Source organism: Manis pentadactyla, chromosome 1 (assembly GCF_030020395.1).
Source record: "Manis pentadactyla isolate mManPen7 chromosome 1, mManPen7.hap1, whole genome shotgun sequence".
NCBI classification, from domain to species: Eukaryota; Metazoa; Chordata; class Mammalia; order Pholidota; family Manidae; genus Manis; species Manis pentadactyla.
Window position 1 is genome coordinate 217,242,173 of NC_080019.1, and position 27,379 is coordinate 217,269,551.

The 27,379-nt window shown below is 35.2% G+C and overlaps 1 protein-coding gene across 1 annotated transcript in view; it reads right to left on the minus strand.

Annotated features, from left to right (window-relative positions):
- PPP4R2 (protein phosphatase 4 regulatory subunit 2) overlaps positions 1-27,379 on the minus strand; it is a 56,166-nt gene that overhangs the window by 8,609 nt on the left and 20,178 nt on the right. The window contains exon 3 of the mRNA XM_036877850.2: positions 7,148-7,318. Coding sequence (XP_036733745.2) covers positions 7,148-7,318 — 171 coding nt within the window. The remainder of the gene's footprint in view (positions 1-7,147; positions 7,319-27,379) is intronic.

Sequence of the window (27,379 nt, forward strand, 5' to 3'; positions counted from 1 at the left end):
TCCTCCAACTAAATTTCTTTCATACACCAAAAATTAGTTTTTTCTTTTAAAATCAGCTTTAAAAGGTGAGTACCTTTAAACTTTCATTTTAATAATGTTTACAACTACATGTTTTGGCTGATTTTCTTTAGGAAGGTAAGTAAAACTGTAACCACTTATTAACACTGTATGTGCTGGTAAATATTAATACTGCTTTTGCAGGGGATGTATTGTTTGCATAGAAATACTCACAATTAATAGCCTATGATAAAAGTTTACATTCTTAGGCAATTTCAGAAGTTTTTAAAGTCATTTACCAAGTGTCCAATAGATGGCACTAAAACGCCATGTAACACTACCTTCCCTCAGGTGACTAGGCTAAAAAACAAGCATTACTTGTAAATGAAAGTTAGAATTATTAATACAGTAGTTTTGACAACTGCACTGAAACCTCTTTACAAACGGTTTCTACTTCTTAACCTTTTAAGTAAATATGAGAGCCTAATATATAAGCTAGAAATACTCAATTAGCAGAGCAGGTAGAAATGTGAATTATAATTACAGTAACAAATGCACATAAAGTTGTGTGCACAGTGCTAAGGAAATAAACTGTATGCCAAGGAAGCAAGCATGAATCTGGAAACACTTAATCTGAAGTAGGTCTTTAAAAGGAGAAATAATAAACCAGATAAATGAATCCAAATGAATGCTTCATATAACTATATGAAAGGTCTGCCTTCTGTTACTCTTCTATATCTAACTCCTACATGTATTAAAGCTTTTCCTCTCAGTAAAAATTATTACCTAATTTAAGACATTGTGCTAAAAAGGAAAGAGCAAAAATGCACACTACTTACAATGAAAAATCTGAACCAGAATCCCTACATTTGGGGGAATGGGATAAAGATGTTCATTAGTGAAGGTGGACTATAGAATAACTTAGTGGAAAAATAAATATTGGGGGTTATTTCAAATAAATTGTGTTCTGTTTACTCTGCAATCTGTCCATATAAGAAAACTATTATATGAGGAACTGAAAAAACAATCAGAAAAGATAAGACTAGCTTGCATTTTAAACAAACAAGTTTGTCTACAAAAAAAGTTTGTTTACAAAATTCAGTAACATTAAAAAAAAAAAACCTACATTACGTAAAGGATCCAAAAGTAAGAAGTCCTTTCAAATGCCACTTAGAAAGGCTACAGAACACTGTCAGCCAGTACAAATTATAAGGTGATGTGATAAAAAAAAAATACTGGCTAGCCCACTGGGAGACCTTGCCCCCAAGTTGAGTTTACCTCTCTTAAGTCCTCATTTGGAAAAAGATTCTGCAAGTGCACCTCTCTCATGATTATCATGAGGACAAATATGATATAATGTACATAAATCATTTAACAGTGCCTGAAATATTTTCTGAAGTGTTCAAAAAATCTTAGTTCCTATCATCATGTTGATCCCAATTGCTATTTAATGGAGACTGTGGAAAGGCACAAATGCTCCCAAGACCTACCAAAGAGAGGAACAAAAGTATTTTGTTTTTTTACAAATATTCCTTTTAATTCCAAGGAAAGCAAATAGCCCTGATTACACAGGATCACACATTTTTCAGTAGTTATGTACCTGAATTTCACTGCAATCTGTGCCCATTTACTGACCTAGAGAAAGGGAAAGATCAATCAAGTCTTGTATACCTAACTACTGGAGTTCAATACCAAGAAATCTGCTTAACATCAGAGCAAGCCATCTAAGAATAAATAATCATTTCAGGGCTATTTTTTAAAAGATAGAAATTTTAAACAGTAAGGCTAAGCCCTAAAAAGAATTTCCAAAATAATATTTTTACTGAAATTTATCTTAACCTGTTTAACTGTTTGATCATTAAGATGTACAAATATTCTGAATATATACCAAGGTATCAAGTTAGAAAGAGGCATTCAGAGAGGGGAGAAAAAAAAAGCCCATTTCATTCAGAGTTCAAGATTAAAAATAAAAAAAATCAGACCTTACCTCTGTTATAGCAATTTTTCTCATAAAAAAGATAAATATAAAATATTACAGAGTTCACTAGACTAAAAGCTAAAGAAATAACTGTAAAATCAGATATCCTTTTAAGAAAAATGAAGAAACAGCCAATTTAGTTTTTGTTTTGTGCATAAAGATATAGTTTTTACTATGTCTTTATGCCTAACTATTAGTAGCCACACTTAACACTGTGCCTTGATTAATTGAAGTACTTAAGCCTGACCTCAATTATTTAGGTGGAAACTAACTTAAACCTTGCTCAATTATCAAAAGTCTGAGATTCTGTTTTGTTTACTCTTATATCCTACAAAAGTCAGAAATACCACTGGAATACTGTGAAAATCACTCTAAAAGCTATATGCTCTTTATGTATTCAGGCTTTAAAATGGGTGTGTGTGTATATATCTATACAAATACAAATCACATACACATACAAATATTCATATGCATGTTTTATGCCTTAAACCAAATGTCAGAAGTTCTGGTATTTACTGAAAATATCACTGTAAAATGGCAAGTACAAAAAATTAAGAAAATGAAGAATTAGCTTCTTTCAGTAATGGTTAAGTAACCTTAAATTAGTGTGTGTGTCATTGCCCATCCCAAAATAAATCTATGACAATTGTCAATGCTTTTAATCAAGTTAAGTATCTTTCATAGTGCCTCCAAGAGTCTGAATTGTTATTTTACTAGCATCAAGTAAAAATGTCAAGAAAAAAATCAGATTTCTATTTTCCATCGTTTGATTTAAAAAACTGTATTATAGAGAGAACATCATATCAAACCATATTACCACCAGATAAGGCAGGGCAGGGAGTAGAGTAAGGTGGAAAAGCTACTAAATAATTCTGATCCAAAATGATACTGTACTTATGCTAAGAGAAAAGGAAGTGAAGAAAAAGGAAATAAACACATTTAGCTGATCAATTAAATAGGTCAACAAATACTGACATATATAATTAACACAAAAATTCAAAAACCGTTTTTCCTGAGGAGAAAATCCCCCAAGCAATAAAATAGGCCAAGGTAGCACACAACAATTTAATAATAGAAGTCAAGAACACATTCTCTCATCCTTAAATAACCTCCAGCTACCGTAAAGCAAATACAAAATCAAAAAAGGAGTTTATGTTATGTACCTACAATCCAGATTTAAGAGTGCAAAAACCTCATATATGACTTTTAAAAAAGGTATGAAGAGATACATACACTCCCAGGGTGTAGAAACTTACAAAGGCAAACTGTGTTTATGCACATATACATAAAACAATAATGTGAAGTTTTTAGGACTGAGTAACTTTAGAGAAGAAATTCAATAGTCAGAAAGATCATCATGCCAAAAGATGACAGTCATGCCTCAGTTGTGACTGACTGTACCTGCCTTACAGATGATGTAACAATTAAAAGATTTTTAGATACCAAATGGTTATGAACTTTTCCCAGACCCCCTCATAAATATGCAGCCAAGCTATTTTAGTCAACTATTTACAGTAAGTGAAATTTAGTTTATTTTAGAAAACTGTTAAGTCTAACAGCACTGTCAAAGGAGGGGCACCACTGAGTAATTTACATTCATTTTTCTTCCATTCCAATAATTTAGAAGACATAAAATGATCTTTTTAAACTACTAGAAATGTCAAGTAACAATCTCTTTACCCTTGGAAATCCCCGTTTGTGTACCATTATAGTAATGAACTACTAGCTACTAGCAGTTTCTACATTACATTCCTGGTGTCTATGATAGGAAGAGGGTTTTTATAAATGGTCCTGATCTGAGTAAGCCCATATACTCTTGTTCATTACAATCCCAAACAGATGACAAAAAAGGCAACAAATGTCTTTTAGCTGACCATTCCATTAAAGTTTCTAATTTCGTTAATTTCAATTTCTGGGGCTCCTCATGTAAGAAACTTTAACTTCAGTTCTCAGGAGGAGCTACATTCCACTTTCTATAAAATTTTAAAGTTCAGAAGTAATTTTAAAAAGACAAAATATAGCTAAATTACAAAAAAAAAAATTTTAAGCATTTTATTGTATTTACCATGACCCATTAAACAAAATACAGATGTAGAAACTTGTTCATTTATATTCCTTCCACTCATCCATTCACCATTTATTTGTTTGTTTGAGAACCTGTTGTGTTCAAGCATTGACTGTTATAGGCCTTGTTTGGAAAAGACAGTTAATCACCCTTGCTCTGAATCTTACAGCTCAGGAAACTAAGCCAACAAGTGAATGGATTAATTTCCACTTCAAAGAGGCAAAATTTATATGCTGATAAAATACTAACTCACTTTTAGAAAACGTGTAATTTTCTTCATGGCAAAATACTATGATGCATTCAATATATAGGTTTTACTAATTAAAAGCAAAATCAAAATAATAAAATGAACTTACCAATAAGAAAACTATTAAAAGATAAGAAAAGCAAAAAAGGGTATGTTAAAGAGGCAAAAATGACATTAAAAGATGCTGAATTTCACTTGTAATCAGAGACACAAAAATAAATACACACAAATATACAGAAGAATTACGCTATCTGCACTTACATACACACGGAAGCATAAATGAACACACTGAGATCAATTTGGCAGTATCAATAGAAATTTTAAGCTTGAATACACTCTCACCCAGCAATTCCATTCCTACAAATTAAAAAAAAAAAGCAACAATTGATCTATGTATATATTCAATATATATTCATCAACACAAGAAGGTATGCACAAGGATGCACTATTTCTCACTACAAGCACTATTTCTAACAGCCAAAAAACAAACACCCACTACCAATAAGGACAGAGCAAATAAATAATAATTTGTTCATACAATAAAAAATAATACAGCCATTCCAAATAAACAGATGAATAGAAGACAAAGCTGTAAATGTATGATATAGAGAGGATATCACAACTCTGAATAAAGGAAAATAAAGTAACATAAACAGGATCCTACTTTGATTCTTTATGTACTCCCATGACATTTGGGGATCTAAAAATACTATGAACATATATTACTTTTGTGATTTTAAAGACCATCTATTACAACAGTGAAAGAAGTATACTGAAAAGGACAAACCCTCAAACTGGTTGAAGAAGAACAAAAATGCTACTTCTACCTATTATTCTTATTTAGCAAAAACTTTTTTAAAGTAACAACTAATTCATATACACTCAAAACACAAAAATAAAATTGAAGATTACAGATATGTTTCAATGTGCCAATATATAACAGAGACAAAAAAGGATAAATTTAAAAATGAAAACATCAATGTATCACTGATAAGACTGGGATTCTCTCTGATTAGGGAAAATCATTCATAAACTACCATTCTGAAAAATCAAATTTAAATACTTATGGTTCAAAGAGGAAAAATGTTTCAAAAGCAATTATGCTTAAGTATGCTTAGGCATTTAATGACTTCATTTTCAGAAGCAGGTCAATTACCTATTTTACAAATTAAGAAATTAAAAAATATTTACATTTATTTGATAACCTACTTATCTGTATATAGTCCAATTTTACTGGAAAGAATTAAAAATGGTATTACTTGTTCAGACTCACAAGTAAATTATCTTAACATTCACAAAGCAGTGGTATAATTTGACCTGTTTCATTTTAACTCTTACTTTTAAATGGCAGCCATAGTTAATTGAAATAAAAGATGAGTTACCATAATGTCTTTAAGCACTAGCTATCTATGTACTATTTACAAGAAGTATTGTTATTTTGAACACATTGAGTTCAACAGTAAATCTTATGCAACTTATTTCTACACCATATAGTTTCATCTGGGTACATGAGTTAAAAAAAACTAGTACTGATATGGAAATATGTGTATACAGTTAAATAATTTCCAAGAATACAAGGTACACAGTGAAAATAACTCTCCCTCCCATCCCAAACCCACAGAAATGATAAAGCTGTAATTTCTCCCCTGGCAAAGAAGTATTTCAGTAACATACCTAAAACCAAAGCATTAAGATTTTAATATTTTAAGCAAACTCTTACAAGCAGGGCAACATAACATATAACAAAGAGTTAACTAAATTATATTACCTTGTTGCAAATCCCACATGATTAAATATCTGAAGAAAGGCATGAGACTATTTATGCTTCCTAAAAATCCTTACAAATGAAACACCTTAAAATAAATCTGTCCCTAAATGTGAATTCACGGTTAAATACCCACATTCATTAAATTTGGTATTGTTGCCCCACACTACAAAGTGCTAATGCACCAACCTAAGTACTGAAAAATTCTACTTCAATACTTCTTCAATAAGGAAACCCTAAAAAGGCAAAGTCCTAAAAGAAAGTATTTAAAATGACAGAATATGACACACTGTCACTAAGTGCAGAAAAAGTACCAAATGACTTCACTCATTTGTGGAGTATAAAAACAAAGCAAAACCGAAGGAACAAAATAGCAGCAGACTCAGACTCTGAGAAGGCACTAGTGGTTACCAACCAAAGGGGAGGAGCAGGTTGGGGAGGGTGTGTCGGGAGGGAGAAGGGGATTAAGGGGCACTATAATTCACAATCACAACATAGGTAGGTCACAGAGAAGGCAGTACAGCATGGAGAAGACAAGTAATGACTCTACAGCATCTTACTACGTTGATAGATAGCAGCTGCAATACGGGGGGATGAGGACTTGATAATATGGATGAATGCTGAAATCACAATGTTCATGTGAAACCTTCGTAAGATTGTATATCAATGACACTTCAATAAAAAAAAGTCACTAAGTAGAATCATTTCATAAAGTGTTATTTTTTCATTTTAAAAGAAATGTTATTTATCTCAATGAGACAGTGGTTCTAGACAAGGTATAAGATTTATAATACCAAACATAAAATGTAAAGGAAAAACATTAAAACATTTCCTGATGTTCCCACTGTCATACCCATTTAAGGTCTAAATGCCACTGATACCTATATAAAGGTGGTTTAAGTTAAAAAGGAAAAAAAAAGCTGTAAATATTTTAAATACTTATAAGCTGAAAATCAACAAATAAATATGCCATGTCACTAGAGACAACTTACTCTGAAGGATAATCAATTATCAAACAACCAGATACATAAAAACTTAAAAATCTATAATCCTCTGCTAAAATATGAAGCCTTTAAAATAGTATTAAGTGCATACCCATTAAATCCAGTGACAATTTTCAGTATTCTTTCCTTCATTTCATCAAAAGGAATATATTCAACATTAGGGTTGGGAGGACCTCTGGGTTCAGGAGCTGAAGTTCTGAAATCATCCATCACTTTCTCCAGTTTGAAAATAAAATAGCCTTTGAATTGGGACCACTGAATCCTGTAAGGAAAAAAAAGTTTTTAAATATAATATCATGTATATAAATACCACATAGCTTTATAATGCTTAAACACAAAGCCCAATATAGTATTTACTATGACGTGAATGCTAACAAAATTAAGTTCTCAGTAAGTAGTAGTGAGGTCTTCGTTCAGAAGCATCAATGACTATGCCTGATCATTCTGACTCATAAGCTCCAACCTTGTTTCATCCAATCTTCCAACTCCTCCCCACTCAAACAAACCCCAAGTCTCTGATAAAAATCTTTAAAATCAACTACTTCTGGCTGAAAGCCTTTTGTGTGCTAAATTTCATTCTTAGTCTCTTAAAAACATTATGTCATTATTACTTGATCCCTCATAATAAATTTAACCAGGGAGGTACCATTGCCATTTTTTAGAGTGTGTGTGTGTGTGTGTGTGTGTCTCTCTCACAGGTTCTATCCATCATGTCGTGTGTGTGTGTGTGTGTGTGTGTGTGTGTGTGTCAGTCACAGGTTCTATCCATCATGTCGTGTGTGTGTGTGTGTGTGTCAGTCACAGGTTCTATCCATCATGTCATCTGCCAAGTAAAAGTAAAAAACATACATTCTTTTGTCATTTAGGGTGTGTGTGTGTGTCACAGGTTATGTGTGTGTGTGTGTGTGTGTGTGTGTGTGTCACAGGTTCTATCCATCATGTCGTGTGTGTGTGTGTGTGTGTGTGTGTGCGTGTCACAGGTTCTATCCATCATGTCATCTGCCAAGTAAAAGTAAAAAACATACATTCTCTTTTTAGGTTCTTCTCATATCTGTTCATTTATTAAATTAATGTAAAAATTTTTTTTACCAGTCCCCTCACATTTTTACCCTAAGATTAGGAAATCTGTGTTGATATCTGCCTGATTAGGCTAAATTCCAGATGATGGAAGAGGTCAGAATGCTATTCCCCCAAACAGACAGCACAACCGTTAATGGCAGCAGACAGATTTCTTAGGTGACTGCTTAAGAAAAATAAAAGGAATGCTAATATGCAATCACTCTTCAATCCCATTAAGCAACCCTATAAGCTAGGGCCAGTTTTCACGAAGTGTGGTCCAAGAGACCGAAGCTACTTTTATAAGAGTAACAGTTGACTTTTCACTCTGTTGACATTTGCACTGATGGTGCAAAAATAGCAACAGGTAAAACTGATGGCACTTAAGCACAAATCAGGGTAGCAGTACCAAACTATACTAGTAGTAGTCATCATCTTCTTCACCACCACAAACTCAAAGCAAAAAAACAAAAACAAAAACTTGTTTCACTTAAAGTTTAATTTTTTCAAAACTACTGATTTTTTCATCTCAATCTTCCAATACACATCTTTTAAATATTCTGTGTAACAAAAGATGATATACAGAAGGACTTAAGCTGCATTACTAAAATACCATGGACGTCTCAAGGAACAGCAGCTGAATATTATTTCCAGCTCAACTACCTGCTATTTCTCACAGAAAGCCTTTTTTACTTGAAAGGACTGTCAAACAAACAATGCTTATTCAGGCAAGAAGGATTTGGTAGATATTTTCTCAAAAACAAATGAAGTGAGTCTGTCACTTCAAGATAAACAACTGAAATATCTGAGGCCAATTATAAAAGCTGAACTTCAAAATAATAAGCTAAAAGTCTAGGAAATGTTTATTCTTCACTGTGAGCTTGGAAGAGTCCTGATACATCTCCAAGATATTTCAAAATCAATCATTCATGATATAAAAGATTATCTGACACCAAAACACACAGGCAACAGAAGAAAAATCAAACTATATTAAAATAAAAAACATTTGTGTTTCAAAGGACACTATCAACAAGAGTGAAAAGAAAACCCACTAAATGAGAGAAAATATTTGCAAATTTTATCTCGTAAGGTGTTAATATCCGGGGCATATAAAAGAACACTTACAACACAATAATGAAAAAATAAACACGATTAAAGAATGGGCTAAGGTATTTGATATACAAATGGACAATAAGCACATGAAAAATAGGCTCAACACCACTAATCATTACAGGAAAGTATGTCAAAGCACAGTGAGAGAGTGCTTCCATATCCATTAGGCTGTTTGTTACCCAAAAAAACAAAACAAGTACTGGCTGACAAGGACGTAGAGACACTGGAATCCCTAAGCACCGCTGGTAGGAATGTTGAGATAATGAAGCCACTGTGGAAAACAGTATGGTGGTTCCTCAATAAATTCAACAACAAAAAAATCACCTTATGATCCAGCAACTGCGTTTCTGGGCAGATATCTAACAGATCTGAAAGCAGGGACACAATCATTTAGATATTTGGACCCCAATGTATGAAGCAGTTATTACAAAAGCCAGAAGTTGAAAACCATCCAAATGTCCATCAACAGAAGAATGAATAAACTAAATGTGGTATACATACCTACAATAGGTTATTATTCAGCCTTAAAAAGGAAAGAAATCTGCCACACTCTACAACACTGATTAATCTTGAATACACTACACTACGTGAAATGAGACACAAACAAACAAATATTTTATTATTCCATTTATATGAGTTATCTAGAAGAGTCAAATTCAAAGAGAGAGAGGGCAGCAAGGCATTTGCCAGGATCTGGGAGAAGGGTGAGGAGTTACTGTTTAATGGGTACAAAGTTTCAGTTTGGGAAGGTGAGAAAGGTCTGGAGACAGTGCTGGTGATGGCACTAGACTGTCAATGTACTTAATGCCACTGAATTGTACACTTAAAATGGTATAAAGTTTACGTTATGTATATTTTACCCCTATTTTTTAAAAATTAAAAAATAGACAAAAGATTCAAATAGGCATTTCTTTAAAGATAGATATCCAGTAAGCATGTAAAAAAATTAACATTAATCCATTAGGGAAATGCAAATCAAAACAAGGAGAAAACATTTCATACTCATTAAGCCATATCAATAATGGCTATACTAAAAAAGATGGACAATAACAAATTTGGAGGAGTATGTAGGGAAATTGAAAATCTATACACTGTTGGTGGGAATGCAAAGTGATGTAGCCATTTCCAAAAATAGTTTGGCAGTTCCTCGAAAGGTCACACACAGTTAACATGTGATCTGACAATTCCAGTCTATTAAATGAGTGAATTGTATGGTATGTAAATTTTATACTATTATTAAAAGAATTTTGTGAGGATGATTATTAGAAGTTTTGCATGATTACCACTTCCCTCCTTTCCCTGGTCTATTTTGGTATTTCAAGATTTAACAAGCAAAGGCAATACACTTATAATTTTTGTCATGTCCAATATTAATTTCTGATTAACATACAATTGTCAACAGTTACTACTGTTTTTAAATTCCTCTAGACTCTCCACATGCATTTAAGTAATACTTAAACACACCAATGAAGATTACTAAAATAGAAGCCTAACAGTTCTTATTTCTTCAATTCAGAATTCTTTTTGTAGTTTTAATAATCACCCAGTAAGTCATAAACAGGGGCTTTTGACTCCATCTTTCCATTACACTTCCATTACACACACTCTCTCTCTCTCTCTCTCTCTCTCTCTCTCTCTCTCTCTCTCTCTCTCTCTCTCTAATGGGAATAGCCAGACAAAAAGTGATGGAGCCCAGGTAAAGCAAACTATGGGGAGCTTCAAAGACTCTATGACTAACTTGTTAGGTAGGAATTATGTCCTATATACTGAAGTGAAAGTACACACTGTACTTTGAGATTCAAATGTATCCAGCACTGTTACTCTAAATTAGATCCAAGAGATGTAAGATTTACTATGCCATACACAGATGAAAAAAATGCTTACATAAACTGTGATAAAGCTTTTTGTTGCAACACTATTTTATAAAAACAAAAACAGAAAATGCTTCTCTGGAAATTGTAAAATTTGAGCATAAAACCAGGCCATGAGCAAATCAACTGAAAATTTGACAAAAGTAATTCTGAGGAATGTACTCATTGGATTACTAGGAACCAGAAGAGAGTAACACAACACCACAAACCCTTATTTTTCAAATGCAGTAACATTATTCTAAACAGAAGTTCATACAACATAAACACATTTTCAACCCTACCATCAATTCCTTCACATAACATCTCCCCCCTAACAAATAATCCAATTAAAATACAGGCAGAGGACCTGAATAAGTAAGTATTCCTCCAGAGATGACACACAGATGGCCAACACGCAGGGCAATGCAAATCAAAACCATAGTGAGATATCACTCAACACCAGTTAGAATGTCCACTATTCAAAAGACAAAAAAATAACAAGTGTTGATGAGGATGTGGAGAGAAGGGAGCAATCCCACACAGGTGGTGAGAACATAAACTGGAGCAGCCACTATGGAAGCGATATGAAGGTTCCTCAAAAAATTAAAAATAGAAACACCATTCAACCCAGTAATTCCACTTCTGGGAATTTACCCAAAGAAAACAAAATCTCTGATTTGAAAAGATACATGCACCCATATGTTTATTGCTGCATTATTTACAATAGCTAAGATACAGAAGCAACTTAAGTCCCATCAACAGATGAATGGATAAAGATGTGGTCCATACATACAATGGAATATTACTCAGCCATTAAAGAGAATGAAATCTTGCCATTTGCAACAACATTGATGAACTTAAACGGTATTACATTAAGTGAAATAAGTCCGAGAAAAAAACAAATACAGTATGAATTCACTTATATGAGGAACAAATAAAACTGAAACAGACTCATAAACACAGAAAGCAGACTAGTGGCTACCACATTGGAGGGTGTGGGAGTTTGAGTGAAAAAGATGAGGGGGAAAAAATTTAGTAAGAATGTTTGGTATGTTGATCTGGCTAATGGTTCCATGAGTGTATACACATGTCAAAATGCATCAAGCTGTACACTAAAATCTGTGCATTTTATTGCATGTACCTCCATATAGAAAATAAAAAAGTAGAAAGCTGTGAACACTCCCCAAATAAAATACATACTCAGAATGTAAATCTACTTTGGTAAAATTAACTCAGGAATTCAATGAAATTCATTATCTATTAGTTATTTTTAAGTAACCCAACCTCCCTTCACTTCCTTTTCTTCTCTTTCCCCTTCATTTTTTCCCTTAATGCAGTTTCTCCTCTAGGAAGGCTAACAAATTGTATCACTAATAAGTATATCCTACTACCAAACACTGTACTAACCATTTTTCTCCATGGAACTCACAGGTCTATACTAAAAGAAACATGTTTCTCTCACAATTCTCAGCTAAAGGTATTTTTCAGAGGCTCAAGGGCAAAAATATGTCTCTTATTTTGCCCCCTGGTTCTAGAACATTTTAGTGGCCACCATCTTATCTTGATGCCTCTCACAGTTCAAAATTCTACTGAATTATTCCTTAAACAGTCTCAGTACTTTCCATGTAAAGTCTGTGTGAAAAGCTAGTACGAGAAGAGCATAGGAAAGCCCTATTACCTCCAAGGGATAGCAAATACTGCACTATTTGTAAACATCAAAGGAGAATATGGGAAAAATAAATAAAAACAAAATGTCAAAGAACTTAGTCTTGACTAATTAAGAGACTAGAACAAACAAAAACAAGTAAAATTAATCTGAATATTGAATTATATGAGTAAAAGCCTGGCAAAAGTAGGAACACACTGTGAGCTACTTACACAAAATCATGACATTTTAAAGAAATGTAAAATACAAATTACTAGCTCAGAAAACCTCTCTGAGGCCTCTCTTTTGCATGATTACACCATATCTTATATTTTATCAACTGTGCAAACATCAAAATATATCAGTGGAACAGACAGCCTAGGAAGAGACTCACACATAAACGGAAACTTGGTATTTGGGAAAGGATAGACTATTCAGTAACTAGTCTGAGAAATAATAGAGGACTACTACAAAAGTTTACTGGAGTTTAAAAATAAAAGAAGTATCTGGGGTTTCTTCTCATTATATCACTAGTACAGCCATGGTAAAATGAACTAGAAATAGAGGAAGAAACAAAATGAAAATTGCCCATAATGTGCCTAATAATCACCAGAGAAGTACATTTTAGTGTATTTTTTCACTAATCTTTATTCTGTTCCACTTATTTACTGCAATTTGACATCCTAGTTTAATACCCCTGTTTCTCCCACCTTACTCACTCTGGGTATTAACATGGGACAGTCTTTGAAAGTTAAGATTTTTGTTATCACATATGATTATGCTATTACTTAATTATCTGCCATATTTTAAAAATGAGTTTAGGTTTGCTTCCAGCTCATTACAGTTAAACATAATTGAGGCTAATTATCTTAATAATAAACTTTGTAGGGATCTGTTTATTACCTTAGGATATATATGTAGTCCTGTGAATTACTGAGTCAAAAGTCTGAAGTATAAATATCAAGACTTTTGATACGTATTTTCCACAGCCTCTCAGAAGGGCTGTATCATTTTACAGTACTATCAGTATAAAAACCCTTGTCATTCAAGTATTATAATCTTTCAAAATTGTCAATTTAATACTAGAAAAACACCTTCATTTGCATTTAATTCATTGTTAGTGAGCCTGAAATGTTTAACCTGTTATGTTTACTGGCCACAAGACATTTATTTTATGTGTGAATAGGTCCTTTGCAATCCTTCACCCTAGGGTCCCTCATTCTTGGCACTGCTGACCTCTGAACTTGGTAATTCTTTCCCAGTGGAGGCTGACTGCTGTCTTGCAGGGTGCTAAGCACCATCCATGCCTCTACCTGCTACAAGTCTGTGAAACCCAATCCTCACTCCTCCAAAAGTTGTGACATTATAAATGTCTACAAACATTGCCAAATGTTCTCTGGGAGACAAAAATGTCCCTAGTTAAGAACCACTGCCTTACCTCGTCAAACTGACTTTTTCTTATTTCATGGTGAATTACTATGTGGCACAAGTATGTGTCTTTTGGATTCTCATTTTGTACAGATGCTTAAAAAAAACTGTTGTTTTCATGTAATTGTTGAAGTGATGCTAAAATATTTGTCTAATTGTTCCTATTTGAAATTACCTTTGAAATACTACACATATTCCTGCCCAGAAACTTGTATCTGAAGATGACATGGTACTACCTGCTCCAAAGCAATAATGTTCTGACTCAAGTTCTGATGGGAAAGTATTCACCACTGAAATGAATTTTTCATATTAAAAGTCCTAAATATCTAATGATGATTATACATATACAGAATCCAATCAGATGGAAAGAAAGCTTCAACAGAGAGTACAAACTTCAGGTAACACCTCAGTGTAAACTTGGGTTTCTTCCTTGGCACCATGCATATATTCATGGTAAGGATTCTAATACATCTAAAGACCAAGTTACTTTCCTCTACTGACCCCTCTTCTCTCCCTACCAGTTTAAACAAAAAGAACTATCGTGTTCTGGTAAATCTGATTTATGCTTAACTCTTGGCTAACCTTTGACCCCTTACTGAAATTCTTCCTAAAATTTATTACATACCAACATGGACCCTTCCTTCTATAGAAACAGCTGAACCAAATACATCTCCTCTAACAGCATGGCTTGCGCTCAAGACAGCCAGTTCAGATTTCAGAGGGCACTGGGTTTCTAAAAGAGGACTAGCTTAATGGCTGAGATGACCTACTCTCCTCCCTGCTACTAGGGAGTGACTCTTCTCACTACTTCCCCCACTGCTAATGTATCACTTCCTCCACAGTCTGTATGATACCAATTCCAAATTGGCATCAGTAGAGTATATTTCTTCACTCCTACATTTTCCAGAGCCTGGCTAGGCCCTGGGCCCTTTTTTCATCCTACCAATTCACACTGTAACATCAGTAGTAGCTGGAAAGACCAAAAGAAAAATGACACTGACCCCGAAAAACAAAATTAGTTTGGAAAACAGGATATATAGACAATGAACAAATAGAAGACATCATAATCTATTAGTTGTAGAGACTTTCTAATGATGTTATAATATAACCTCCAGAGAGGAAAGATGAAATGTAGGTTTACAACCATCAAGGAAAGACTTCAGGATAAAGTGGGACTTTAAGCTGGATCTTAAAAGGACTAGTAGAGTGGAAAAAGGAAGTGGAAAGGCAAAGGATTTAAAGACAGAAAGGGCTTAATATAGACAAATGAATTTCTCAAACTGAGGACAGGGCTGGAGACTTCTGTGCTGTGGTGGGTTGTCCTAGGCATTCACTGTAGGGAGTTGAACAACATCCCTGGCCTTTACAACCTGATGCCAGTTAACACCCTACAGTGGTGACAACAAAAACTATCTCCTGACACTGCCAAATGAACCTTGGGTGGAATATTGCCCTGGTTGAGAACCAAGGCAATATACAATCCCTTCCATTGAGGTTTACATTGGTTCCTGAAACAATAATAAGGCTGGAAAATAAGAGTTGCAAGATCAAATCTCACTAACTCTGAAGACTAAAACAGCATGGATTTTTAATTTTTTCCAAAGAGTAAGAAGAGAAATTCTAAAATGCACATGATTCAAGAAATAAATACATCAGCATTAAAATCTATCTCATGAATCACTCCTCCAGTTGTACAGGAAATGTGCTATGGATATCTGACCTACAATTTTTTTCTCAGGTCTAGACTTCTGTGTACTGAGAAAAGTGGTGGAGAAAAACAACAAAAATAAAAACCCTTTCCACACCAACCCAGAGACCAACCCAACCCATGTGGTGCAATGCAAAGGAAGCAATAGTTGCTCAGTTTTTTCTCTAAGGAGAATGAAATGTACTTATGCAAATGATTAAGGCTTTACAATTTGTTATGAAATATAAAAATGAGTAGACACACTCCAGGTGGTGTGAAGTTATTGTATACAAGTCTCATCCTGGAAACCTGAGTTTGAAGGTGAGTCTCAAAATGTCTGTTTGCAGTATTGACAATCTGGTACGTGTCTATTTTGTCCTCTTTTATATGTAGATAATATTTTCACTGATGTTTTGAAGTATGCCCCAGCATTATATACTAGTTTAAAATTACTAAAGATGTTTAACTATTTAGAAAACATTTTTCTGTACCTACATACTCTCAAAAGGCAGGAAAAAAAAAGATAAAAGCACAGCATCTACTGCAAGAACTGTTTGTTCTGTGGTCCAAGAACTGTCAGAACATGTGGAAAACGAACACAGCAACAATGAAATGGATATCCCTTCCTAGGAATCCCCACCTACATATGATGAAACTAAGAAGATAAACTGGAATTTCTTCTTAACTGGAAATGTTTTTAAAATGACAAAACAAGCCCACAGCTAAGATCACACCAGTGACAAGCTTTTCCTCTAAGATCAAGAAGACAACAAGGATGTGCACTCTCACCACTTTCATTCAAAATAGTACTGGTAGTCCTGGCCAGAGCATTTAGGCAAGAAAAAGAAATAAAAGGCAACCAAGTCAGAAATGAAGAGTAAAGCTGTTTCTATTTAACATATTACATATAGAAGACCCCAAAGATGTGGGTTTTGGTAGAGTTTCCATAGTGGCTGTACTAGATTACATTCCCACCAACAGTGTACAAGGATTCCCTTTCTCCTCATCCTTGCCAACATTTGTTGTCTCTTGTCTTTCTGAGAGTATCTATTCTAACAGGTGTGAGGTGGTATCTCATTGTGATTTTGATTTGCATTTCCATGATGATGAGTGATGATGAGCACCTTTTAATTGTTAGAATTAAACACTGTTAGAATTAAACCTAACCACTGTTAGAACCAATAAACGAATTCATTAAAGTTGCAGGATACAAAGTCAAGGTACAAAAATAAGATGTGCATTCTACACACTAAAAGTGAACTACTGAAAAGAGAAATTAAGAAAACAATCCCACTTATAACAGCAGCAAAAAGAATGAAATAAATAGGAATAAATTTAACCAAGGAAGTGAAAACTGGTATACAGAAAACTCCAAGACACTGATGAAGAAAAACTGAAGACACAAATAAATGGAAAGATACTCCATGCTCATGGATTATGAAAAACAGTTAAATGGCCAAACTATCCAAGGCAATCTACAGATTTAATGTAATCCCTATCAAAATACCAGTGACTTTTTTCACAGAAATAGAAAAACAATCCTAAATTTGTATGGAACCCCCGAAGACCCTGAATAGCAAAAGCAATCTTGAGAAAGAACAACAAAGCTGGTAACATCACACTTTCTGATTTCAAACTATTTAACAAGGCTACAGTAATCCAAACAGTATGGTACTGGTATGAAAACAGACACATATCAATGGAACAGAACAGAGAGCCCAGAAAAATAATCCATGCATGTATGTATGATCACTTACTTTTTGACAAAGGAACCAAGAATATACAACAGGGAAAAAGTCACTCTCTTCAATAAATGGTGTTGAGAAAACTGGACAGCCAGATGCAAAAAATGAAGCTATACCATCTTAACACCATACACAAAATCAGCTCAAAAAGGATTAAAGACTATCCTAATACGTGAAACTGCAAAACTCTTAGAAGCAAACATAGGAATAGGGAGTAAGGTCTTTGACATTAGTCTTGGCAATGAAATTTTGTATCTGACACCAAAGGGAACAGAAGCGAAATAATAAATAATTAAATAAACTGGAACTACATCAAACTAAAAAGCTTCTGTATAACAAAGGAAACCATCAACTAAATAAAAAGGCAACTATGGAGTGGGAAAAAATATTTGCAAATCACATATCTAAAACAGGGCTAATATCCAAAATAACAAGCAATTCATACAACACAATAGCAAAAAAAAAATAACAACAACAACCCAATTTAAAAATGGGCAGAGTATCTTAACAGACATTTTTCCAAACAAGATATACAAATGGCCGACGGGAACATGAAAAGGTGTTCAACATTTATTTATTTACACCCAGGAATATCATTCAGCCTTTAAAGAGAAGGAAATTCTGTCATTTGTGACAACATGAATGTACCTAGAGGGCATTATCCTACATGAAGTGAAATAAATCAAAAACAAATACTGCATATGGTATCACTTATATGTAGAATCTTAAAAAGAAGTCGAACTCAAAGAAATGGAAGTACAAAAGTGATTGCTGGGAGTTGGGGGATAGGGAGAGGTTGGTAAAAGGGTACTGTAAGATGAGTAAGTTTGAGGATCTAATGTGTAACACGGTGACTACAGTAGATAACACTGTATTGGATAACTGAAATTTGCTAAGAGTAAAGCTTAAATGTTCTCACCCCCCCCCCTAAAAATATATACATATGTGTGAGGTAGTAACTACATGGGAGGAATCTTTTCACAATATATAAATATATCCAATCATCATGTTTATTTTAAATCTTTCAATTTCATTTGTCAATTATACCTCAAGCTGAGAAATAAAAGAGAATGCAGTGAACTCAATAAAGGGTTAACATGGAAAAAAAACTACTCATAGTTAATAGAGGTAGGTTTTTTGAAAATGAGAAAATTGGAGGAATAGCAATTTCTATATCCTAAATAATACAGTTAATGAGCTTTGTCAGTGTTTGGATAAGTCTGCCCAAATAACTCCTGATTCAATAATGGAACCATTTAACAGACTTTTTAAAAGAAGGTACAGTGTTTAAGAAACAGAAGAAAAAGGGAAGCAATGATGAAATTAGAGTAGCATGGAGAGGTCCAAAGTCGAAGTGACCAGGCTTCAAAGAAAACAGAAGAAAATGGAGAAAAAAATCAACAATTACTTTAAATCAAAAACATTTCCCAAAACAAAAACTAACAAGAACTGACAAAGATGTGGGGAAACTGGAAGCTCTGTGTATTGCTAGTGGGCATGTAAAATGGTGCAGCCACTGTTGGAAAACAGTCTCTCAAAACATTAAACATAGAATTATGGTAAGATCCAATAATTCCACTCCTAGGTATATACCCACTCCTAGATATATGAGACAGCAGTGACTCAAACAGACGCGTGAACACCAATGAGCAGCATGATGATCCACAATAGTCGGATGATGGAAACAACCCAAATGTCCATAAACAGGTGAATGGATAAACAAAACATGGTATGTGTATATATTTCCTCTCTGGAGAGTAGAAAATACAGGATAGCACACACACATATACATATAAAATATTATTCAGCCTCCAAAAGGAAAGAAATTCTGACATGTTACAGAAATGGATGGACCTTGAAAACATCACACTAAGTGAAATAAATAAACCAGACACAGAAGAATAAAAATATTGTATGATTCCACTTACATGAATTATCTAGAACACTTAATTTATAAAGACAGTACAATGGTGGTTGCCAGGGGCTGGGAGGGAGAGAATAGGGAGTATTTGTTTACCGGGCACAAAATTTGTTTGAGATGATGAAAGGTTCTAGAAATGGACAGTGGCAATGGCTGCACTACATTGTAAATGTGCTTACCACAACTGAACTGTACATTTAAAAATGGTTTTTTGTTGTCATAGCACAATAAAGCTGGGAAAAAATGGTTAAAATGGCAAATTTTATGTTATGTATGTTTTACCACATTAAAAATAAATTAATTTTAAAAAATTTAAATTGCCAGAATTATAGAATACTACTTTTCCAATTAAGAACTCAAAAGGGTTGTTGAGTGGTCAACACAAGGGTTAACAAACAGACCCAAAAGGAAGGCACATACAGTAAAACTGCACCAATCTAGAATCAAAGAGAAGATCCCACACAATTCCAGAGATAAAAGACTGAAGCCAAAGATGGCTTCAGTCTTATCAATGTCGTATTAAGAAAGCAACATAAAAATGCCTTCAAAATTCAGAGTTAATTCTTTTAGACCTAGAATTTTATACCCCACCTACTGATTTAAGTAAGTGGGCAGAATAAACACACTTTCAGATGTTGTAACTACCAAGACAATGTATTTGCTAGTATGCTTTCTCTCATCTCACTGAAACAATGAAGTAAACCAATAAAGAGCATTGCACATTATCTAGCAAGTTGAAGACACAAGACAGGAAAGTAAAATTTCAAGACGATGATGAAGGCAGTTCCCAAGAAGGTAGGATTAAGGTGGGTCTAAAGAGCAACCAGTACAAAATGGAGCAGTTAAGACTTAACAAGAGATTTTTTTTTATACTCATACAATTCACAGAAGACCTATAATAGCTCAATATATTGCAGTGTCATCTAAACAACTGAAGTTTGGGGCTGAATTAGTCATAAATATGTAGAAAAGTTAAATGAAAAAATAGAATTATATTGGAGAAATTGGGCAATGAACTAGGAAGCATATATGTATGCAGTGAAAAGTAAAAGAAACTACATCTTTGCTGCCTTAGTAAGATACCAGTAATTCCAAAACCTAAAAAAGAAAGCAACATTTTAAGACTGTAACACAGAAACAGGAAGGTAAACACCCCCACACACAAAAGAAAAACAGATTTAAAGTGGTTGTGTCTGCAAAGTAGGAAATACAGGAAACACACAGCAAAAAGTTTTTGATACCTTTGTCCTATTAGTAAACTCACTAAATCCTGAATACAACTTTGATGAAAAAACACGGTAAAAAAACAAACTATTTAAAAAAGAATTGGCTTGAGGATTAAAGATGGCATCATGAGAGGTGAGACACAGACCTCCCCCCAAAACCACATATAATAAATATAATTAATACAACTAAATCTAAAAGAGCAACAGGAAAGAAGGCTCCGCCAGACTGCGTACACCTGGAGAAAAGAGCAGACCTCACGGAACAGGGTAACGTACCAAAGCCGTGATCTGGTGGGACCCAAGGCCTTCCCCCACCTCAGCTCACCGGCAGGAGGAAGAGAAACAGAGCAGGAAGGTGGGTGGAAGCCTAGGACTACTGAACAACCAGCCCTGGAAATCTGCTCTGGGAGCACAAACCTACATTGCATGGAACACTGGAGATTTGTGGGGATGGAAAGCTAAGATAGGCAGAATACTTGGAGAGACTGAGATTTCAGCCTCTTGTAGAAAACAGGGATCCACATCCGGCTACTTTGGGACAAAAGAAAGGCGGGCAGTCTGAGAGACTTCCTAACAGTGAGAGGGCTGCTAAAGGGGCGTGGATTGCAAAAAGCTTGCTGCTCACAAGAAAGGTAGATGGAAAAAAATTGTCCAGGCGCACTCTGCCCAGCAGGTTGGGAACTTTCAGGAGCTTCAGGCGCTCCATCGCCCTGGCTGGAGACGCAGCTCTGAGGCCCCCCACCATGATACACAGCCTGCTGCGCCTTCCTCCCTGCCTGCCGGCACTGGCTAGCAAACCTGCAGTCCCTGCCCTGGTGTCACACCAGCCAGAGGGAGGCTCCGCCTACAGCAGGTACTAACCCAAAGCACAGAGGCTCACACCTGTACACTAGGCCTACTGGTTCCAACAGTGGAGACTGGCACAACAGCCAGGAAGCAGGAAACAGTTCTTTCCTGCCCCTCAGGCACCAGCATCACTCCCCTGCTACTCCCAACATTGCTCAAGGGGCTGAGCATCTCCAGAGAGTAGAGCTTCTGGGCACTAGAGGGTGACAAATATGAAATGTCAAAGGAACCTGGTTCAAACCAAAATCCCCCAGACTCCAGAAAAAGGGTCAAGTGAAATTAAACTCATCAATCTCCTAAAAGAGAGTTCAAAATAAAAATTAAGATTCTCATGGAGGTACAGAAAAATATTCAAGAACTCAGGAACAAATTTAGGATGGAGATTCAATCACTAAGAAATTCAGTATTTGAAATGAAAAATAACAATGGAGGAATTTAAAAGCAGATTAGATGCAGTAGAAGAGACAGTAAATGGAATAGAAATTGGAGGAGAGGAATACAAAGAAGCTGAAGCACGGAGAGAAAAAAGGATCTCTAGGAATGAAAGAATACTGAGAGAACTATGTGACCAATCCAAACGAACAATATTCGCATTACAGGGGTGCCAGAAGAAGAGAGAGAAAAAGGGAAAGTGTTGTTGAGGAGGTAATTGCTGAAAACTTTCCCCTTCTGGGGAAGGAGATAGTCTCTTAGGCCATAGAGGTTCACAGATCTCGTAACAGAAGGGACCCAAGGAAGACAACACCAAGACATATAATAATTAAAACGGCAAAGATCAAGGATAAGGACAGACTTTTAAAAGCAGCCAGAGAGAGAGAAAAAAGATCACATACAAAGGAAAACCCATCAGGCTATATCATCAGACTTCTCAACAGAAACCTTACAGGCCAGAAGGGAGTGACAAGATATATGTAATGCAATGAAACAAAAGGGCCTCAAACCAAGAATACGCTGCCTGGCAAGATTATCATTTAAAATTGAAGGAGGGATTAAACAATTCCCAGATAAGCAAAACCCGAAAGAATTTACCTCCCACAAACTGCTATAGATGCAAGTGTTTCTAAGGCTCAATAGCTGTCACCAGAGGAAATAAAACCATGGTACAGTAAGTAGAACAATTAATTACTCAGCAGATGTAAAATCAAAGCAACTACCCCCAAAGTCAATCAAGGGATAGACAAAGAGTACACAGTATAATACCTAATACATAAAGAATGGAGGAGGCAGAAAAAGGAGGAGAAATAAGAAAAAGAACCTTTAGATTATGTTTGTAATAGCATACCAAGTGAGTTAAATTAGACTGTTAGATAGTAAGGGAATTACCCTTGAACCTTTGGTAACCACGAATCTAAAGCCTGCAATGGCAATAAGTACATACCTATTGATAATTACCCTAAAAGTAAATGGTCTGAATGCACCAATCAAAAGACAGGGAGTCACTGAATGGATAAAAAAACAAGACCCAACTATATGCTGCCTACAAGAGACTCACTTCAAACCCAAAGACATACAGACTAAAAGCGAAGGGATGGAGAAAGACATTTCATGCAACTAGTAGAGAAACAAAGCAGGATTTGCATGCAGTACTTGTATCAGACAAAACAGGCTTCAAAATAAAGTCACAAGAGACAAAGAAGGACATTACATAATAATAAAGGGGTCAGTCCAACAAGAGGACATAACCTTGATAGATATCTATGCATCTGACACAGAGGCACCTACATATGTGAAACAAATACTAACAGAATTAAAGGTGGAAATAGAAAGCAATGCATTCATTTTAGGAGACTTCAACACACCACTCACTCCAAAGGACAGATCACCCAGACAGAAAATAAGGAGACAGAGGCACTCAATAACACATTAGAACAGATGGAACTAATGGACATCTACAGAACATTTCACCGAAAAGCAGCAGGATACACATTCTTCTCAAGTGCACATGGAACATTTTCAAGAATAGATCATATACTAGGCCATGAAAAGAGCCTCAGTAAATCCAAAAAGATTGTAATTATACCAACCAGCTTTTCAGACCACAAAGGTATGACACTAGAAATAAACGAAAAAACCCACAAACACATGGAGGCTTAACATGTTCCTAAATAACCAATGGATCAATGACCAAATAAAAACAGAGATCGAGCAATATATGCAGACAAATGACAACAATAATTCAACATAGGCCTACCTCAGGAAAGACCAACAATCTGATATGAACAGTCTAAACTCACAATTAATGAAACTAGAAAAAGAAGAATAAATGAGGCCCAAAGTCAGTAGAAGAAGGGATGTAATAAAGATTAGAGCAGAAATAAATAAAATCAAGAAGAATGAAACAATAGAAAGAATGAAAAGCAGGAGGTGGTTCTTTGAAAAAATAAACAAAATAGATAAACCCCCTAGACAGACTTATCAAGAAAAAAAGAGTCTATACACATCAACAGAATCAGAAATGAGAAAAGAAAAATCACAACAGACACCACAGAAATACAAAGAATTATTAGGGACTACTATGAAAAATTATATGCTAACAAACTGGATAACCTAGAAGAAATGGACAACTTTCTAGAAAAATACAACCTTCTAAGACTGACCCAGGAAGAAACAGAAAATCTAAACAGACCAATTACCAGGAATGAAAATGAATTGGTAATCAAAAAACTATTCAAGAACAAAACCCCTGGACCAGATGGATTCACCGCTGAATTTTATCAGATATTTAGAGAACACATAATACCCATTCTCCTTAAAATTTTCCAAAAAATAGAAGAGGAGGGAATATTTCCAAACTCATTCTATGAAGCCAGCATCACTCTAATACCAAAACCAGGCAAAGACACCATAAAAAAAGAAAACCACAGACTAATATCCCTGATGAACATAGATGCAAAATACTCAACAATGTATTAGCAAACCAAATTCAAAAAATGGGAAAAACATCCTGTGCTTGTGGATAGGAAGAATTAATATTGTCAAAATGGCCATCCTCCTAAAGCCCTACTACAAAGCCACAGTAATCAAGACAATTTGGTACTGGCACAAGAACAGACCCATAGACCAATGGAACAGACTAGAGAGCCCAGTTACAAACCCAAGCATATATGGTCATACAGTGGGGAAATGAAAGCTTCTTTAAACAACTGGTGTTGGCAAAACTGGACAGCTACATGCAAGAGAATGAAACTGGATTATTGTGTAACCCATGAACAAAAGGAAACTCAAAATGGATCAAAGACCTGAATGCTAAGTCATGAATCCATAAAACTCTTACAAGACAACATAGGCAAAAATCTCCTGAATATAAACATGAGCACCTTTTTCCTGAACACATCTCCTCGGGCAAGAGAAACAAAAGCAAAAATGAACAAATGGAACATCAAGATAAAAAGCTTCTGTACAGCAAAGGACACCATCAGGAGAACAAAAAGGCATCCTACAGTACAGGAGAATATATTTGCAAATGACATTATCTGACAAGGAGTTAACATCCAAAATATATGCCTGAACACCCAAAAGGCAAATAACCCTATTAAAAAATGGGCGGAGGATAAGAAAGAAACAATTCTTACCATTTGCAACAACATGGATGGAGCTAGAGAATATTATGCTCAGTGAAGTCAGTCAGGAAGAGAAAGACAAATACCAAATTATTTCCCTCATTTGTGTAGTGTAACAACAAAGCAAAACTGAAGGAAGAAAATAGAAGCAGACTCACAAACTCCCAAGAAGGGACTAGCGGTTACCAAAGGGGAAGGTGAGGGAGGGTGGGTGGGGAGGGAGAAAGAAGGGGATTGAGGGGTATCATGATTAGCGCACATGGTATGGTGGGGGGGGGGGGTCACGGGGAAAACAGTGTAGCCCAGAGAAGACAAGTAGGAACTCTGTGTCATCTTACTACACTGATGGACAGTGACTGCAACAGGGTATGGAGGAACTTGATAATAAGGCTGACTGTAGTAACCACATTGTTTTTCTTGTGAAACCTTCATAAGATTGCATACCAACGATGAAATAAAAGAAAAGAAGAGAAGAGAAGAGGAAAGGAAAGGAGAGAGGAGAGGAGAGGAGGGAAGGGAGGAGAGGAGAGAAAAAAGAAAGAAAAGGAAAGGAAAGAAAAGAGAGAAGAGCAAAGAATTGGGTAGTACTAGAGACCCAAGTTTGGTTGGGTTCAAACTTCATTTCAGCCAATTTCTTATCCATATGACCTAAAAAATAATTCTAGCCTTCCTTTGTTTCCCCATCTGTAAAATAGGGATAACAGCATCTACTTCAAAGAACTTCTTTAAGGAATAACATCAGTGTAAGCAGAGTGCTTATTTTAGCAAAATGGCTGACACCAAGTAGTCATTCAATAGTTGTTTTTCTTCAAGAGCTCAAGACAGGGAGACCACCTTAGTAATATGGTAAATATACACAGAGCGCCTTTCAGATAAAGACCTCTGGTAGACCATAATAAGATGACAAGTCTTATCTTATATACTGTCAGATAACAGATATAAAACTTGAGGCAATCTCTCCTGCCTAAGAATATTTCTAAAGGCTCTTTAACTATTCCCTTCCGTTAGAGGAGAAAATTCTTGACCCAATATTCCTTGTCCACCCATTCATAAAGCTATTTCCTTTGAAAAAAAAGAAAAAATACCTATGCATTTACATAAACATAATCACCAGCTTTGTCAAGCCTTAGGTGTATTTTTTTTCAGTTCTACATGAACTACAAGATATTAACATATACTCCACTTAAACCAAAAATTATTTTATTTCACTAGGATCTCCAACCCATTGATCCTACTATCTTTCTACTGTCCCTCACCACAGACCCTAATACTTTTCCTTCATTATCTAGCTTAAGTTATAATTAATAATTAATCACTATAATTATCTCCTTGCATACAGTTTATTCTCTAGTCCTCTTTGGTTTCAATATACTCACAAAATCAACTTTCACTGGTGATATGCAATCCCCACCAAATCTCTGCCTATAAAGCAGGGCACATGTAGATGAAGACAAAGTTAACAGAAAAACATATCACCATGCTGGCTGGTCTCAAGTACACTATCAACGAATGTCACAAGGTAATACTCTTATTTCCCTACTCAAACTCTTCTAGGTAGCTATTTCATACATTTTCTCTCCTCAAACCCCCAGTGAGTTCTCCCTCATCTTCACACTCAAATGACCTGCTTCCAGTTTCACTTATAAAACTGCAACAACAGAAAGGGAATTTCCAGAGTCCCACTACATTTGTCCACCAACTACATGCTCACGTATATACCCTGAATTGAGACCTGTTATCATCAGTGAACTAAATGTCCACACTCTCATCTATTTATGAACCAGATTCTCCACTTCTGCACCTACTCAAGAGCATCACTTGGGTAACTCTCCACTTTCTCCTATCAACTACATCTGTATCACCTTTTTAATCTCTAATGGATGGATAATTTCCACCACCATAAAAATATGTTGATTTCTCTCATCTCAAAAAATATTTTTTCTTTCCTCCACTTATCCTCCTAGATTCCACGTCATTTATTTGCTCTGCTTTGCAGGAAAATTCCTTGGAAGAATTGTCCCTCTCTCACCTACTGATCCTCAAACCCACTCCAATCAAGCTTCCAACCCCACCACTAAAACTAACCCACTCTTATCAAGGTTATCAATGACCTCCATATTGCAAAATCCTCACACTTCATCTTAATTGTCCTATAAAGAGTATTTTACACAGCTGATCATTCCTCCTTAATTATTTTCCTGCGTTTTCTTTTTGTCCCCTGGGTTTCCTTTTAACTCACTGGGCTT